At 53.9% G+C, this 14326-nt stretch overlaps 6 protein-coding genes across 7 annotated transcripts; 4 read left to right on the top strand and 2 right to left on the bottom strand.

Annotated features, from left to right (window-relative positions):
• The first annotated feature begins 928 nt into the window (after positions 1-928).
• Positions 929-3342, top strand: PV07_00716 (uncharacterized protein). The gene is made up of 2 exons (XM_016387189.1): positions 929-1446; positions 1493-3342. The coding sequence occupies exons 1-2, from the start codon at positions 1313-1315 to the stop codon at positions 3192-3194; spliced, it is 1836 nt and encodes a 611-aa protein (XP_016254117.1). The 5' UTR covers positions 929-1312; the 3' UTR covers positions 3195-3342.
• Positions 3343-4731: 1389 nt separating this feature from the next.
• On the top strand, positions 4732-7161 carry PV07_00717 (uncharacterized protein; the record flags this gene model as incomplete). Its single annotated transcript, XM_016387190.1, has 3 exons — positions 4732-5262; positions 5316-5501; positions 5551-7161. 3 exons carry the CDS (start codon positions 4732-4734, stop codon positions 7159-7161), a joined length of 2328 nt encoding a protein of 775 aa, XP_016254118.1.
• A 393-nt stretch (positions 7162-7554) lies between these two features.
• PV07_00718 (uncharacterized protein) lies at positions 7555-9441 on the top strand. The gene is made up of 2 exons (XM_016387191.1): positions 7555-8303; positions 8446-9441. Exons 1-2 carry the CDS (start codon positions 7881-7883, stop codon positions 9124-9126), a joined length of 1104 nt encoding a protein of 367 aa, XP_016254119.1. The 5' UTR covers positions 7555-7880; the 3' UTR covers positions 9127-9441.
• On the bottom strand, positions 8285-10521 carry PV07_00719. 2 transcript variants are annotated; one of them, XM_016387193.1, is made up of 2 exons: positions 9071-10521; positions 8285-8864 (listed from the first exon to the last, which is right to left on the bottom strand). In XM_016387193.1, the coding sequence occupies exon 1, from the start codon at positions 10194-10196 to the stop codon at positions 9432-9434; it is 765 nt and encodes a 254-aa protein (XP_016254121.1). In that variant the 5' UTR covers positions 10197-10521; the 3' UTR covers positions 8285-8864; positions 9071-9431. The 2 variants fall into 2 exon arrangements, with proteins under 2 accessions (XP_016254121.1, XP_016254120.1); XM_016387192.1 differs by having other exon boundaries at positions 8285-8889.
• Positions 10522-10568: 47 nt separating this feature from the next.
• On the bottom strand, positions 10569-11107 carry PV07_00720 (uncharacterized protein). Its single transcript, XM_016387194.1, has one exon. It carries the CDS (start codon positions 10892-10894, stop codon positions 10583-10585), a length of 312 nt encoding a protein of 103 aa, XP_016254122.1. The 5' UTR covers positions 10895-11107; the 3' UTR covers positions 10569-10582.
• Positions 11108-11768: 661 nt separating this feature from the next.
• Positions 11769-13734, top strand: PV07_00721 (uncharacterized protein). The gene has a single exon (XM_016387195.1). The coding sequence runs from the start codon at positions 12324-12326 to the stop codon at positions 13083-13085; it is 762 nt and encodes a 253-aa protein (XP_016254123.1). The 5' UTR covers positions 11769-12323; the 3' UTR covers positions 13086-13734.
• The last annotated feature ends 592 nt before the right edge of the window (positions 13735-14326 follow it).

Raw genomic sequence — 14326 nt, forward strand, 5'->3', positions numbered from 1 at the left:
GAAGGTGAGAGAAAAGGAAACGGTGACATTGAAAAGATTTCAAGTTCATCAGCAGCAATATTCACCTCACTGACCCAACCCTGGAACCATTTTCCTCCCAGCCGCTTGATATTCCTTCACAGTCACTGGCACGTCGGGCGAATGAGCGCACAGCTATTGAAGAATTCTGCCAGTCTTGCCGGTGAATGAAGTCGGGTGCGGTGCAAAAGAACAATAGGGATCCCCCATAGAGCCTGGAGGTGAGGCAGAAAATATCGATCATCTCAGCCATCCTTGCTTTCTGGTGTTTTCGCAGCAGCAAGTCGCTCAAGGAGACTTGAGCTGTATACCTGCACAGTGACAGTGTTATTTGGCTGTCATCGGCAAGGACTTACCTTGTCCTGAGCGGGTGTATACAGCTGTAATCGGTACAAGTCATGATGGTCCGCCGTTTATCTGGCTCATCAGATTTCCCTTTCCGCATTTGTCTTTGTCCACAACGTTGCCAGAGCCCAGCGCAGTCTGCAGGGAGACCACGTCCTTGCGAAACTACGTACAACATCTCCTGCCCTGCCCTGTTTTGGTCCTGAAGCACCATGGAGGAATTTGGGAGAGGTCCAGACAAAGTTGTGGAGCTAAGGAGGTTCGGATGGGTTGCGTTCCGATGTGAGTTTTGCATGGGAGGTTCAGTTTTCAGCATACTGTGGCATGGAATTTCTGGCATACTGCGTTTCAGGAGACTCGATGAAAGACAATCCGTGGCAGTCCAGGGGGATGATGGATCTGAAGTGCGAGCACAAGCCGTCGATCTGGCGGCGAGGCGGCGAGATGGTGCCGCGCGGGAAGGGCCAAGCCACGCTTATGCGACGGGGATTCGTCAACGCCTGGGCTCAGCCAGGGGCATTTGCGCTGTCCCATTTTCTCGATAAAATCCTGTCAACGTACATGTGAGATATTACTTCTTCCTCCTTCATCGTACCGGGTCGCCTGTAGCTAACGGTGTGCAGTCTGTGTTTCCTGCCCAAGTGACCCCGAACCCCGCCCTGATTTGCATAGCTGGCTCAAGTCAGACTTGCTCGAGACTGCGCCCCCCAATCGCGAATTGCCGATACTGTGTCTTCGGGAAGCCGATTCAAGTTATCCATAAGACGGATCATTCTCTCGTGGATTCGTCCTTTCACCAAAACTATCGAAGAAGCCACGAGCACAGAGACCAGATACCTGACGGCATTCTTCCTTCTCGCCGCATCGTCCTTTCTCGCGCCTCCCTCGCACTCCTAGCCCGGAGATGTCAGCTGAGCGGTAGCACCTTTCTCGCAGTATCTCCTACACCATGACCAGGCTCTGGGCGGCATGTGCCCTACTTGCCGCTATCTCTTCAGCATGGGCGGATCAAACTGCCGCTGATTACTTTGTCCATTCGCTGCCAGGACAGCCAGATGGCCCTCTCTTGAAGATGCACGCAGGGTATGCGGCCCCATCACGCCGAGAAAACAACTATTAATGTATGCAGACATATCGAAACCAATCCTGAACATAATGGACATATGTTTTTCTGGCACTATCAGAACCGACACATCGCCGACCGCGCAAGAACCGTGATCTGGCTCAATGGTGGCCCGGGATGCAGCTCGATGGACGGGGCGTTAATGGAGCTGGGACCTTACCGAGTAAGAGAGGGAGGAAAACTGGTCTACAATGAGGGTTCCTGGGACGAATTCGCAAACGTATTATTCGTGGACAACCCTGTCGGTACCGGCTTCAGCTACGTGAACACGGACAGCTATCTCCATGAACTGCAAGAGATGGCCGACCAATTTCTGGTGTTTCTGGAAAAGTGGTTTGGGCTATTTCCGCAGTACGAAAACGACGATCTCTACTTCGCAGGGGAGTCATATGCCGGGCAATACATTCCTTATATCACAAGAGCAGTTTTGGATCGAAACGCCAAAGCGAAAGATCAGGGAAAAGGGGCGTGGAACCTTCAAGGCCTGCTAATTGGGAATGGTTGGATTGCTCCAGCCGAACAATATCAGGCCTACCTCCCCTTTGCCTACCAGGCCAACCTCATCCAAGGCGGTACTCCTGAAGCAGCCAGAGTTGAAGCGGCACAGGCATCCTGCATTGCCGAACTTGGCAAACCCGGCGGGACGGACACGGTAGACGTCAATGTGTGCGAAGCAGTTTTGTCCACCATTCTCGACGTGTCCAAGGAGAACGGCATGTGTTACAACATGTACGACATTACCCTGAAAGACAAGTGGCCGTCGTGTGGGATGGCCTGGCCCCCGGATTTGGAAACAGTAACGCCTTATCTGCGCCGGGACGATGTACTTGCGGCCCTACACGTGAATCCGGACAAGCGGACTGGATGGGTTGAGTGTTCGGGGGCCGTTTCCTCTTCGTTCCGAGCTAGGCACTCGAAACCAAGTGTTCAGCTGCTCCCGGGCATTCTCGAGGAGGGCGTTCCAGTGTTGTTGTTCAGTGGCGCGAACGACCTGATCTGCAATCATATCGGAACGGAAGATTTCGTCAACAACATGCAATGGCTAGGTGGGAAGGGATTCGAGCTGTCTCCTGGGGTTATAGCTCCAAAGCGCGACTGGGAGTTCGAAGGCGAACCGGCCGGAATCTACCAAGAAGCCAGGAATCTCACCTATGTCAAATTCTACAATTCGAGCCACATGGTGCCATTCGACTACCCTCGACGGACTCGAGATATGCTCGATCGATTCATGGGGGTGGATGTCACAGGGATCGGTGGCCAGCCGAGTGACAGCCTTATTGGAGGCGAAAAAGCGGGCACTGAAACGGAGGTTGAAGAGCCAGCCAACAGCACGGTCACCGTCACCCCGGAGGAGGAGAGTCAGAAGCTCAAAGACGCCGAACTCAAGGCCTACTATCGCAGCGGCGAGGCGGCTCTGGTGTTTGTGCTCATTGCCGCGTCCTTGTTTGGCTATTGGGTGTGGCGAGGAAGGAGGAAGGCGCGCAGTCAAGGGTATATCAGCGTCCCGCTCGCAAACGGCTCAATGCCGAAAGGTCGGGGAGACCTGGAAGCGGGGGATTTTGACGAGAGCGAACTGGACGACCTGGAGTCGAGCCGGCGACCTGGAAATATGGAGGCCCAGCACTATGATCTGGCGAGCGACAGCGAGGATGAAGATACAGTGGTGGCCAGTGGTGGTGGCAAGGGACCGCAATCAGCTGCCCAGTAAGACCTCCCCAAAAGGACATAAAATAGTGGTATTCATTTTAATGATAGACGTATGCGGTTTGTGGCAATCTGTCGATAGAGATCGTCGCCTACGTGCACAGTAGCAATGTGACTCTCGCCAAAGGGACTTGGTGCCTGGCGATCGCGAGGCGGCAGATGAGATCGAGGCAACTGTCCCGATATGGAATAGCGTTGCGGCTAGCGTCGGCTGGCTAGTCCGAACTGGGAACCTCAGTAGCACAGCTTCCTGTCACTTCACTTTCGACTCTTCACTTTGCACTCTTTCACTCTCCTCTCACTTTGCTCTGCTTTGTTCCGCTCCTCGCTGCTCTGTCCGGCGCTGCAATATGTGATGTGCACTGCTGTCTTGCACCAAGAATGCGTCGCAGGTCTGGCGGACCGCGGAACAATGAACTCATCAGTTCCCTCCCCCTCCTTGCATCGGTGACAGGTGTCTGTCCAGCCTGTCAGCCTGTCAAACCTGTCAGTCGATAACCTCAAACTGGCTCTCAGCTCTAGACACCGGACCAGATGCCCACACCCTCCTCTCCTCTCTCTATCTCCCAATTGGGCGCCGTAACCCCTCGCCTCGATGCTGATGCCAGTGCTGATGCCAATGCCAATGCATACTTCTCGCCTTGACCGATCTCTTGCATCGTCCTCATCTGGACACCCCTGTCACCAATGCACCATATGTCGCCCTCATTTGTCCTCGACCCTCTCTAATACATCTGGCCTGTGCGCCCAGAGCACCCTCACGCATTCCTCCTGGCATATTCGTGCTGTATTTGCATCCAGATCCCGCCAATGTCCTTCCGGGCTTCAACTGCACTAGATATCTTGAAACCTGTTGCCAATGCGTTTAGCGGACGCGCCTTCCTGGTTCTGAGTCCTGTTCGCTTACTCCGTGTGAAAGAGAGACAACAAAAGCGTGCGACTGTTAGCATCGTTGCTTCCACGGGTTGGATATATACGACCTCAGTCCCCCAAGGCACCGTCTTTCTTTTCTTTCACAACTGCTCCTCCGGTGCAACTGAGGTTTTTCGCGCTTCAAATTCGTATCTTTTGCACCTTGATCCTACCTTGTCCACTGTCCGCCCCCCCTCATTTCTAGCCTTTCTGCTCCATCGACTGCCCTCCTTTCTTGCTCCAATCACCTGTACCTCAGATTATCCGACTCGACTCGCAGCTTCTCTCTTCGTTCTATCTCCCGAGGCTGCTTGCTCGAGGTTCGAAATCCCCAGCCACCGGGGACGTCTTCATCCTCGCTGACGAATGGACCACCATGCCCACTTCACGCTGCATCAGTTTGCTGTCAGAACCAGCTCTGATCCCTCCCAAACCGCCGTCTCCTACGATGCTGCTCACATAGTTCTGTCCTTCTTTACCTCACTCATAGGATGTATCACCACGCTGGAACTGTTGCAAAGGCGAACGTCAACGAGGGGAGCGTACAATTGGCAAGTTCACTCTCTTCCACCAACGTGGCTGGCCACTAATCAATCTCGAGGTTTCTTCTTGTGGCATCCGCCATCACAATGGGTGGCATCGGGATCTGGGGCATGCACTTCGTCGGTAATAGAGCTATCGTGTTACAAAACGGAGACCCCCAACGTCAGATACTCTACAACCCCGGCTTCACTGCAATCTCTTTCTTTATGCCAATCCTCGTCCTCCTTTTCGCTTTCTACACTCTTGGAATGCCCACTCGAGCTCGTCAGCTTCATGTTGCCATCGCTGCCTGCCTGACTGGGGCCGCCGTTTGTGCCATGCACTATCTCGGCCAGTACGGTGTTGAGAACTATGTTTGCTCATACCGAGTGCAAAATGTCGCCGGGGCTGCTGTCATCGCCGTGTTGGCCAGTTTTACCGCGCTTGGAATCTTCTTTCGATTGCGAGACGCATGGAAAGACGGCTGGTGGAAAAGAGCCTTGTGTGGTGTCATTCTCGCCACTGCTGTCTCCGGAATGCACTGGACGGCCGCGGTCCGTACCATATACCATTGGAAAGGCGATTTGAATATCCACGGCAACTCCAGATCGCAAACTGCAGTCATTGCAGCCGCTCTCGTTAGTCTCCTGCCTCGACTTACACAGACTGAAACTGACATGACTCCTTTTAGTCAATGGGCTCCTGTGTCATCCTTCTTGTGGTGGCCTTCGTCCGAGGCCGCAATAAACGCACTGCCAGAATTAAATCACAGCGTCTGGTTCTAGCTTGCGCTTACTTTGACGATGAGGGCAAAGTGATGGTCACCCAGGAAGGGACCTTGCCAAGTGAAAAAATAACAAACCACTATGTTGAGAAGGTAAGCACTTCTTGGGAGAAGCCTTGCTCGTACTAACCCTGCGTTTTAGACTTTCGGAGAAGATGAACTTGGCAGGTCTCATCCGTCCTACCTCTGGATCTTTAAGGCATCTCACAACTGGATAACGCTGCGGGACCTCATTCCCAGCATGAAAGAGCATGTCGAAAACGACCCAGTGGCAAGGAAATACCGGCCGAGCAACACTTCCAAAACTTTGCCAGACGACGCCATAGCAGGTAGCATCAGCTTCGCTCCAATCTTCAAGCAGCTGTTTTGTGTCACGGCCCAGCAGCTAGCCAATCTTGTCCACCAGCCTTTGGAGAGGGTAGGAGTCCTCTTCGAAGAACCCTTGGAGACAGGAACAACCTCTATGCACACGCAATTGAGGATTCACATCAGGCCTCTATCAGCAAAATCGTACAACAAGGCGACGGAGGTAGAGAACGGCTTTTCATCTCCGCCTATGCTGGCTCGAGGAAAATACTTTTTCCTTCACCGACAAATAAGCAAGAGTGAGGCAGCCAGGTTTGCCGCATTGGGATACCGGTTTGCCACCCTTGGGCAAATCGCAGAACCACTGGCTAAGAGCATGCAAGTCGACTGTGATGAGATGGTGGCGAAGATCGAGCGCATGAGACGGAGCGCATCACCCGAGCACCTTCCACCGCCTGGAGTGCATCTCGCTTGTTTTATGCTCCGTCCAAGCATGTACAAAAGTTTCGACGTCCTTGTCCCAACCGCCTCGCAAGACCATTTACCTTATGTCACAATGCAATGCGGTGATCTGTCAAAAGAGCAACTCGCCCAGCTACACCGTTTTGATGATTCGACTGTCAGCGAGATTTTGAGGATGCTTCTCGGCCAATCTGGCGGATCACAAATTGGCGAAGGGACCCGATGGCAGCTTTACAACACTTTCGTTAAGCTCGTCGATGTCATCGGTGACTATGATACCATGATGCAGGCCAAATTTTCCGCCAAAGCATTCCGAGTCCCATGTCGACCCACCAATGGCCCAGGTGCTTCAACAACATGCACCTTCCTGACGGTTCGAGTGCTGAGAAACATACATACGTCATCGAGTAAGAAGGAATTGACATATGTTCCTTTATCCTTTTTCAGTGCGCAGCAACAGGTTCAAGCAAAAGATTGCAGGGATGAATCATTTGAGCGGAAAGTCAAAGCAGAGTTTCAGCATCCCGCCCGTGGCGACTTCACCAAGTATCCCTCGTCCATCAGCGTTAAGGGCGGCAGAAGGACGAGCTCAGGGGATTTGACGCTTCAAGGCTCGGAGTCACCTAAGTTGGGTTCATGGAAAACCGCATTGACTCGGTTTTCCATTATTCCTAGACGTCGAAGCGATGAAGCCACGATTGTTGGGCGTGACAAGAGCATCGAGGAAGCATCTGACGTTGAAATGGTGGGCATTGCAATGTTGGGAAGCACTCGCCATGGCAATGAGATAGGAACGACGCAAACGACGCATGCGGACATCATTGAACTCAAGCAAGGGGGAAATGGGCAAAGCAGCTGGGTCAGCGAAGTGTTCGGTCTCTTCCGACTCGGAGCGGAAGGGTGGTCCAATGCAAAAGGGGGAGGGTACAAATGGGACACAAATGCCCCGCACGCAAATGAAGCTGGAAGGAAGGATTGTCAATAGCGCGTGGCTGATACCGAGACACTGGTTCCATCCGGGTGAAATGTCAACAGCATCCGTGCTGAGAGGGTTGCGGGCTGAATGAATTCCGACACACGAAGGTACGAAATTGGGAGGATAATGTGCTCTGATGTATGTACATTGCTACCCTGGTCAATGGAAATATTGCTCCATCTCGCCCAATGCTTTCCTGCGACACAGAAAGAACCAAAGTGAGATTGCGATAAGCTGTAGGTGCTGCAAGGCTGAGACGCGTGCACCTTGATGCCGGTAAGAAGGGCGGGCGATTTTATTGGCGGAGCATCGGAAGAAATTCTGCCCTGTGCCACCGCCTTGAGCCCGCCTTGCAATCGTTCCACCATCCACCACCGCAGACATTCTGGCTTCTGGCCTCACATGCAGTCTGAATTGATGAGATACACTATTGTACAAACACGATACATTTGTGTCTCGACATGATGGCACGTCGCTAAGACGCACACCTACCGAGGGCGATAAGACCTACACAGTACGCACCTACAAGTAGGTAGACTGCCCAAATTCGCCGCTTAGGTACTTTACGCCTCGCGGCGCACGCCACTTTCGAGCCCATCGAACTGCCCGCCACGCAACCTACATACCTTTCCAAACCCCCGTGCACAAGTTCTCGAAGGGAAAAAAAAGGGGGCCCCGGTCCTACCGTTCCCACCCTTCCTCCCACCTCCCGCTCCCTGCGCACCAACATGCCCTTTGCGCAGCTCGTCATCGGCCCGCCCGGCGCCGGCAAGTCGACGTACTGCAACGGCATGCAGCAGTTCATGGGCGCCATCGGCCGCAAGTGCTCGGTGGTGAACCTGGACCCGGCCAACGACCCGGCGCCGGTGCCGTCGGCGGCGTTCGCGGCGTACGAGCCCGCGCTCGACATCCGCGACCTCATCTCGCTCGAGATGATCATGCGCGACGACGAGATCGCGCTCGGCCCCAACGGCGGCGTGCTGTACGCGCTCGAGGAGCTCGAGGAGAACTTTGACGGCTGGCTGGTCGACGGCCTCCGCGGGCTCGGCGACGACTACGTCCTCTTCGACTGTCCCGGGCAGGTCGAGCTGTTTACCCACCACGGCAGTCTGAGGAGGATCTTTGCCCGGTTGGAGAAGGTCGGATATCGTGTGTGTGTTTTGGCCCTCCACCCCTTCTTTCCCTGACACTCTCCCCCTCCAACGATATGATCCGTCCCCACTTGTCGATAGTCTGTAAGGAAAGCGAAGAATCTGGGCTGACGAAAAGTGATTTCATTGTTTGGGTAAACAGCTCGTGGTGGTCAACCTGATCGACTCGTACGCCCTTACTTTGCCCTCGCTTTACATCTCCACCCTCCTGCTGTCGCTACGGAGCATGCTGCAGCTCGACTTTACCCACATCAACGTCCTCACAAAGATCGACAATCTCAGCAAATACCCCCCGTTGCCCTTTAACCTGGACTTCTACACCGAGGTCCAGGACCTGTCGTACCTGCTCCCTTACCTCGAGGAGGAGTCGCCAATGTTCAAACAAGGTGGCAAGTTCCAGGCGCTGAACGAGGCGATCGTCCAACTCGTCGAAGAATATGGATTGGTGGGCTTCGAGACGTTGGCGGTCGAGGACAAAAAGAGCATGATGAGCTTGTTGCACACGATCGACAGGGCGGGCGGGTATGCGTTTGGCGGCGCCGAGGGCGCGAATGATTCCGTCTGGCAGGTCGCTGTCAGGGAGGGCCTGGGCAAGATGGACGTGAGGGATGTTCAAGAACGGTGGATTGATAGAAGGGAGGAGTACGATGAGTTGGAGCAGAAGGAGTGGGAAGAGGAGCAGAAGCGGAGGGAAGAGGAGTGGGCCAAGAGCGGAGGGGCGATGATGGCAGTGGGCGAGGACGGAGATGAGGGAGACATGGACTTACCGCCGCTCAAGGATGGTGGTGTAAAAGTCGTGCGGAGTGGGAAGAAGCCTTCATGATATTCCGGGCGTATGCTCCCGCTCAGAAGGATGATACCGACTCGACTCTGCCCTCCAGTGGGCATTGCCGGGTGCAATGTAGTCGGCCGGCTGCTGCGGTTGCGGCGAGAGCTATGGCAGACACAACAGCCATGATGAGGGAGCCCGGACAACCTGGATTGTCGCGGGAAAGGTGCCGTCGTGTGGTGTTCTGGATCTCTGCATCACTTCACGATTTGACGGTCTCTGCAGACGTCGATTGCTCGATGAGGTGCTCCGCTGTATCGTTAGATAGCCAATGTTTCTTCAACGAGGAACTCTTTTCCTCAACCAGAATCGTTTTCAAAGTCCTCCTCATCCTCCTCGTCAAAATCCACAATGCTTTCTTCGTCTCCCCCCACAAGTCCGGCAGCACCGACCCTCTCTTTTCCCTTCAACAGCCCCTTTCCGTTCCCGCCAGCAAAGAGTCCCTCCAGAACCGTATCATCGGCTTCTTCACCTGCGCTTCGGCCCTGTAGCTTGGCCCGGACAACGTCCCTCCTGGCCTTTCTGAGAAGCTCCTCCTCGCTCTTCCTGATCGTGCCACTCACTCGAACCACACGGACCACACAAGCCAGTTCCGGACGCATTGCAGCATCAGCTCCTCCACCTACTCCTCCTCTTCTCCCTCCCGTCCCACCGCCGCCGACAGACCGATGAGAAGGCGGAGGGGGTATGCCTGTGAGGAATGTCAGGCTTGCCCAGACCAGGCGGAAGTGCGCGCGGGGCACGCGCAGGATCCCCGTCGAGGTCGCGGGCGAGAAGTAGACGAGCCGCAGCGCCGACTGCGTCACGGAGGCGCCGTGGTCGCCGAACAGCGTCTGGATCTGGCTGCGCAGGTGCGTCACCAGCAGAGCCGGGGTGAGGTAGCCCGGCGACGGGCGGAGGAAGAGGATGTAGGGCGGTGTTGTTGTTGCTGCGGATGCTTGTTTCGTTGTCGAGGCTGGTCCGGCGAATGGTGCCGAGGGTGCTGCGGGCGTGGTGGAGGACGATGGGGGAGGGGACGGATAGAGGATGTTGAAGAGCAGGTAGCGGTGTTTAATCCGGACCATTTTGTGCTCTTGTGCATGAGGTTCTAGGACGAGAGTTTTGTCACTGTCATTGTAATAGCTTCAACAACGGAGACGAGCTCCCTTTAGAGAAGGGCGGGGAAGGGAGCGATGCCTTCAATGTTGGTGGGAGTTCACTCAAATTGCGGGTGCGCCTTCGATACCATCGCGGAGAAAGTAAACCCTTTGCCAATTCGTGTTTGTGGAGTAGGTACTCCAAACATGTGGCAAGGCTGAAGGCGAGGGCTGATGAGGCTGTGGCATCTCTTCGGAGATTTATTTTTTGCTTGGCAATCCTACATGTTCGCAACCCAGGGTTCCATGGCGTGGACTTCATACACAGAAGACCAAGTGCTTAGCATATCATCTGATTCTGCTGTACCGAGTACCTATGGGTATATGGCAAAAGCTACGGTAAACCCCCTTCGCCGGGGAAGCTGGGTTTGACTCGCCTCTCGAAACATCAGGCACATGAAACGTGGTTGACCTCGATTTAGAAAGCTCAGGAGTTCCGAATCCCTTTCTGGTCTGTCTCTGAAACGACACCGAACAGGCATACACGTGGAGAAGAGGGTTTTGAATGGCGATTTGTACGTAAGCACTGTGGGCAGTGTCCGCCTAGCTACTCCGTATGGCATATTCTCAAACGTCGGTGTTGAAGATCTGTACTCGGCACATGTCGACTTGGTGGTTCGATACATGGGATATCATGTGGAGTTCCCACCCTGCCTGCCACTCAAGGTCTTGTCATACCGTTGTTAGATTGGCCCAGTGTACCGACGGCCAAGTGAGGCGCATGCCACAATGTGAGAACAGAGCAGAGATAGCCAGTCGAAAGGAGTCGGGCACATCGGGTCTGAAGACTCGCATAAGTGGGTATAGACAGGTACTCGTAGACTCACAGGTCAGGATCGGGTCATGTTTCTCCCTGAGTCTGTTTTTTAGATTTTCCCCCTCTTCACAAGCAATCCTGGGGCTCAACTGAATATCCTCGCATTGGAGAATTCGGGGGAAGCGCCCTGACATGGGTAATCGCACGGTCTGAGTGGTTCATGTAGGTGCAGGTCGTCGTTTCACATCACCTCCTCGGCGGCTCTGAAAACGATTTGGCGGCTCTGACTGGATACGGACTGCCCAGTTTCGTGCTTGTGCAGCCCCTGAGAATCGGGAACGGGCACAACGGGGGCAGATAACGCCCATCGAGGGAAGGAAGGATTTGCACTGTGATTGGGGTCGATCTAGCCTGTGCGAGGTAGGGAGCGAGTGGTGGCGTTGAGAGTGGCCACTGAGAGAACGAAGATGTTGGGCACCAGTGCTTCATCTGGGCGGTACCGGGCGGGGACAAATCAAGATTTTAAGTGGACGACCGGGGTAGCGTTGAGGGCCTAGGGTAGCCAAGAGGCATCGACAGGGAGCCTAGAGAGCCCTGGACGGGAACTTAGGGGAGCCTGGACGATGCCCGTTCATGTTGTGGATGGACCCTGGTCGCCCTGGGCATCTTCTGTTTGGCGTGACGGCCGCGGCTGCAACTCCATCTTGCTGCATCCTGCATCCGCATCTTCTTCTTCTCCCTGCAGCTTCGACTTTTTCCACCTCGCCCTTGCAGTTCTGTTCCCCCAACATCCAATCCCGACAGAAAAAGTCTTTCGTTTCCCAAATACCCTTCCCACTCAGTCATTCTTTTGACCCTCCATCCTGCTCTCTTTCTATCACAAGTCACACTCTTTACTCGACGGTCGATTCGTCGTGGTACCGCACAGTCGAAGCTATCCACTCATTCACCAATCCCAGTGTTTACGCTGCCTTTTTGTCACCCATCGCCTTCACTCACTAACACGACTTTCATTGAGCGGACTGCGTCCTGCCTGACCAGAAATTCTTCACTTTCATTCTTTACAACGACCTCGTTTTGATCCAATCTAAAGGTGTTCGGGCGGATCAAACTCTACTACCGCGTCACCACAACACCAAACAAACCGCAAGCCGAAATCCCATAAACAAACGCACAAGCCGCCGATCTACCCTTGCATTGGCGATCGCAAATACTTCTTGAATCTCGCGCCCGCGACTGTGTCTGAAAGATATTTGAACCTCCCTTCGAAAACATCTCCAGCAATAACTTCGTCCACGATGTCTATCTCTCGAGCATTTACCAAGCGCGTCAAGCGCAACCTTGTGGACCAAGCACCATTGCAACGTGGCACAACAGTTAGATATGCTCCTGGCACCATTGATCGCAACCTCATCTCTTTGCCAACCGAGTTGATCTCTACGACCAACGTGCAGGCATTGACCGCGCCAGACATTCGCAGCATCTCTGGGTCGTCCTCAGGCTCAGTTTCGTCGGTCAACGACTCCGATTTCTCAACCATCGACCGCAGTTTTCTCAACAGTCCGGGTAATGACAATTCTTCCATCGATAGCAGTGGCCCTGCCACTCCTGTGACACCTGCGACTGAAGACGCCAAGTCATTCTTCGATTTGAAACAGACCACTCCCCTTCTCCCATCCATTGCTTCGCCAACCTTTGACATACCTGTTGTCCCGCAACGAGCTCCATCTCATTCGAAGAAGGCACATGTTGATTTATCGCGGAAGCGCTCGATTCAACGAATGTCGCCACCTCCTGTCAACATTGTCCAACCGGCCATCCGAAGCACTGTCGACTCACCTGTGGAGACCCGCCACCCTTTCGGCAGAGAACTGGCACAGGTAAACGAGGTCGCCGAAGAGTTCGGTGCCACCGCAAGGTTACTCGATGAGGAAGAACAAGAAATTCTGGGCAAGGGACTTTACAAATTTGGGGTAGAAGACTATCTCGACGAAATCGCTGGCTTGTATGGCGGCATCTTCGAGGACAAGCTCGGGTCAGTGGCGAAGCCATGGCTATAAAGATCCCCAAGGAATTGGGATCTCTCTCGCATTCATGACCTTACGACCTTGGAGTTGAGTGCCGCATCAGGCACAGTTTCTTACACATACATTGCGACACGGCGAGATATGGAGTTGCTTTGGGGCTGTGGTACACTTCACGAGGGCTCTTTCAGACTGGATACCGTCTCCAGTTCACTCTTTTCCAACCCTTTTTTTTTTCCGGAGGAGCGGTCACTTCTGTCTCGAGGGACATTGGGGGAGGGACCGGGCAAGGCAATATCACACTAAGGCACAAATATGGTGATATGGCGTGTGCTTGATGTTTGTTCAAAACCTTGAATGGTAATCTTGATCATACCGCAAGATGTTGAAGCTGGAGCAAGAGTGCGTTGAGATATGCAGGCCACAAGATTGTGTTGACTTGTTGAAGCTGCTGTCGGGAACGGACAGGGGACACATCTCGATGGAGAGAAATTCTGTACAACTTTATCAGTGCTGAGATAGAACTGGTGATATGGAGCTATCCACCAACAGAAAAACAAACAAATCCATACAAAGCAACTATGTTGAGTTCCTTGATCTCTCTGGTGCAAGTATATGTGCGGCGCGGTTCCTGAGGGCTTTGGATGCCTCAGTATACGCAAGCTTCCAGTCTGAAGATCGTTGCCGGCCCAAGCACGTTATAGGCTACCAATGATGTACTCGGGATGTCGTTACTGTCCATCTCGCTGTTTCAGCCATCCCCCAGGCAGGGAAACTTGGGACTGCAGCACCGAGGACGCCTCAACCGACGGCGACTCTTTAGCACCGCCACGCGCCTCAACAGGAGATTTCCGGGCTGTGGCTTGATAAAAAGCAAAGTGCAAATCTTCTTTTCAGCTGGAAAGGTGCTTTTGGCGCCTTTGGTGCCCTTGGAGGTGCGGCTGGCGGGGCCGCTTGGTGGATTCTCTAGGCGAAATCGAGTCGTCGGAAGCGAAGATCAGGATCCAAATCCTTACAGTCAGCTCGGATGTCCTGACCTTTCTGAGGTTGCGAGAGACTGCACTGGAAGGAAGTAGGAGAAGCAAAATGCGAAACCGGCGTCAAACTCCGGACCGACGTTTTGTGCTGTAGCGGGTGGGAGGTTGAGGGAGCGAGGGGTCTTTCGATCTCTCGAGAGGTACGAGTACGATCATGCGCTGATAATTCCCTGGGAAATCACCAGGGTCTTTGAGTTCAGATGAAGGATAGACGGCCAGACGGAGAGCAGTCGATAGAGC

Source organism: Cladophialophora immunda, assembly GCF_000835495.1.
Source record: "Cladophialophora immunda strain CBS 83496 unplaced genomic scaffold supercont1.1, whole genome shotgun sequence".
Lineage (NCBI taxonomy): Eukaryota > Fungi > Ascomycota > Eurotiomycetes > Chaetothyriales > Herpotrichiellaceae > Cladophialophora > Cladophialophora immunda.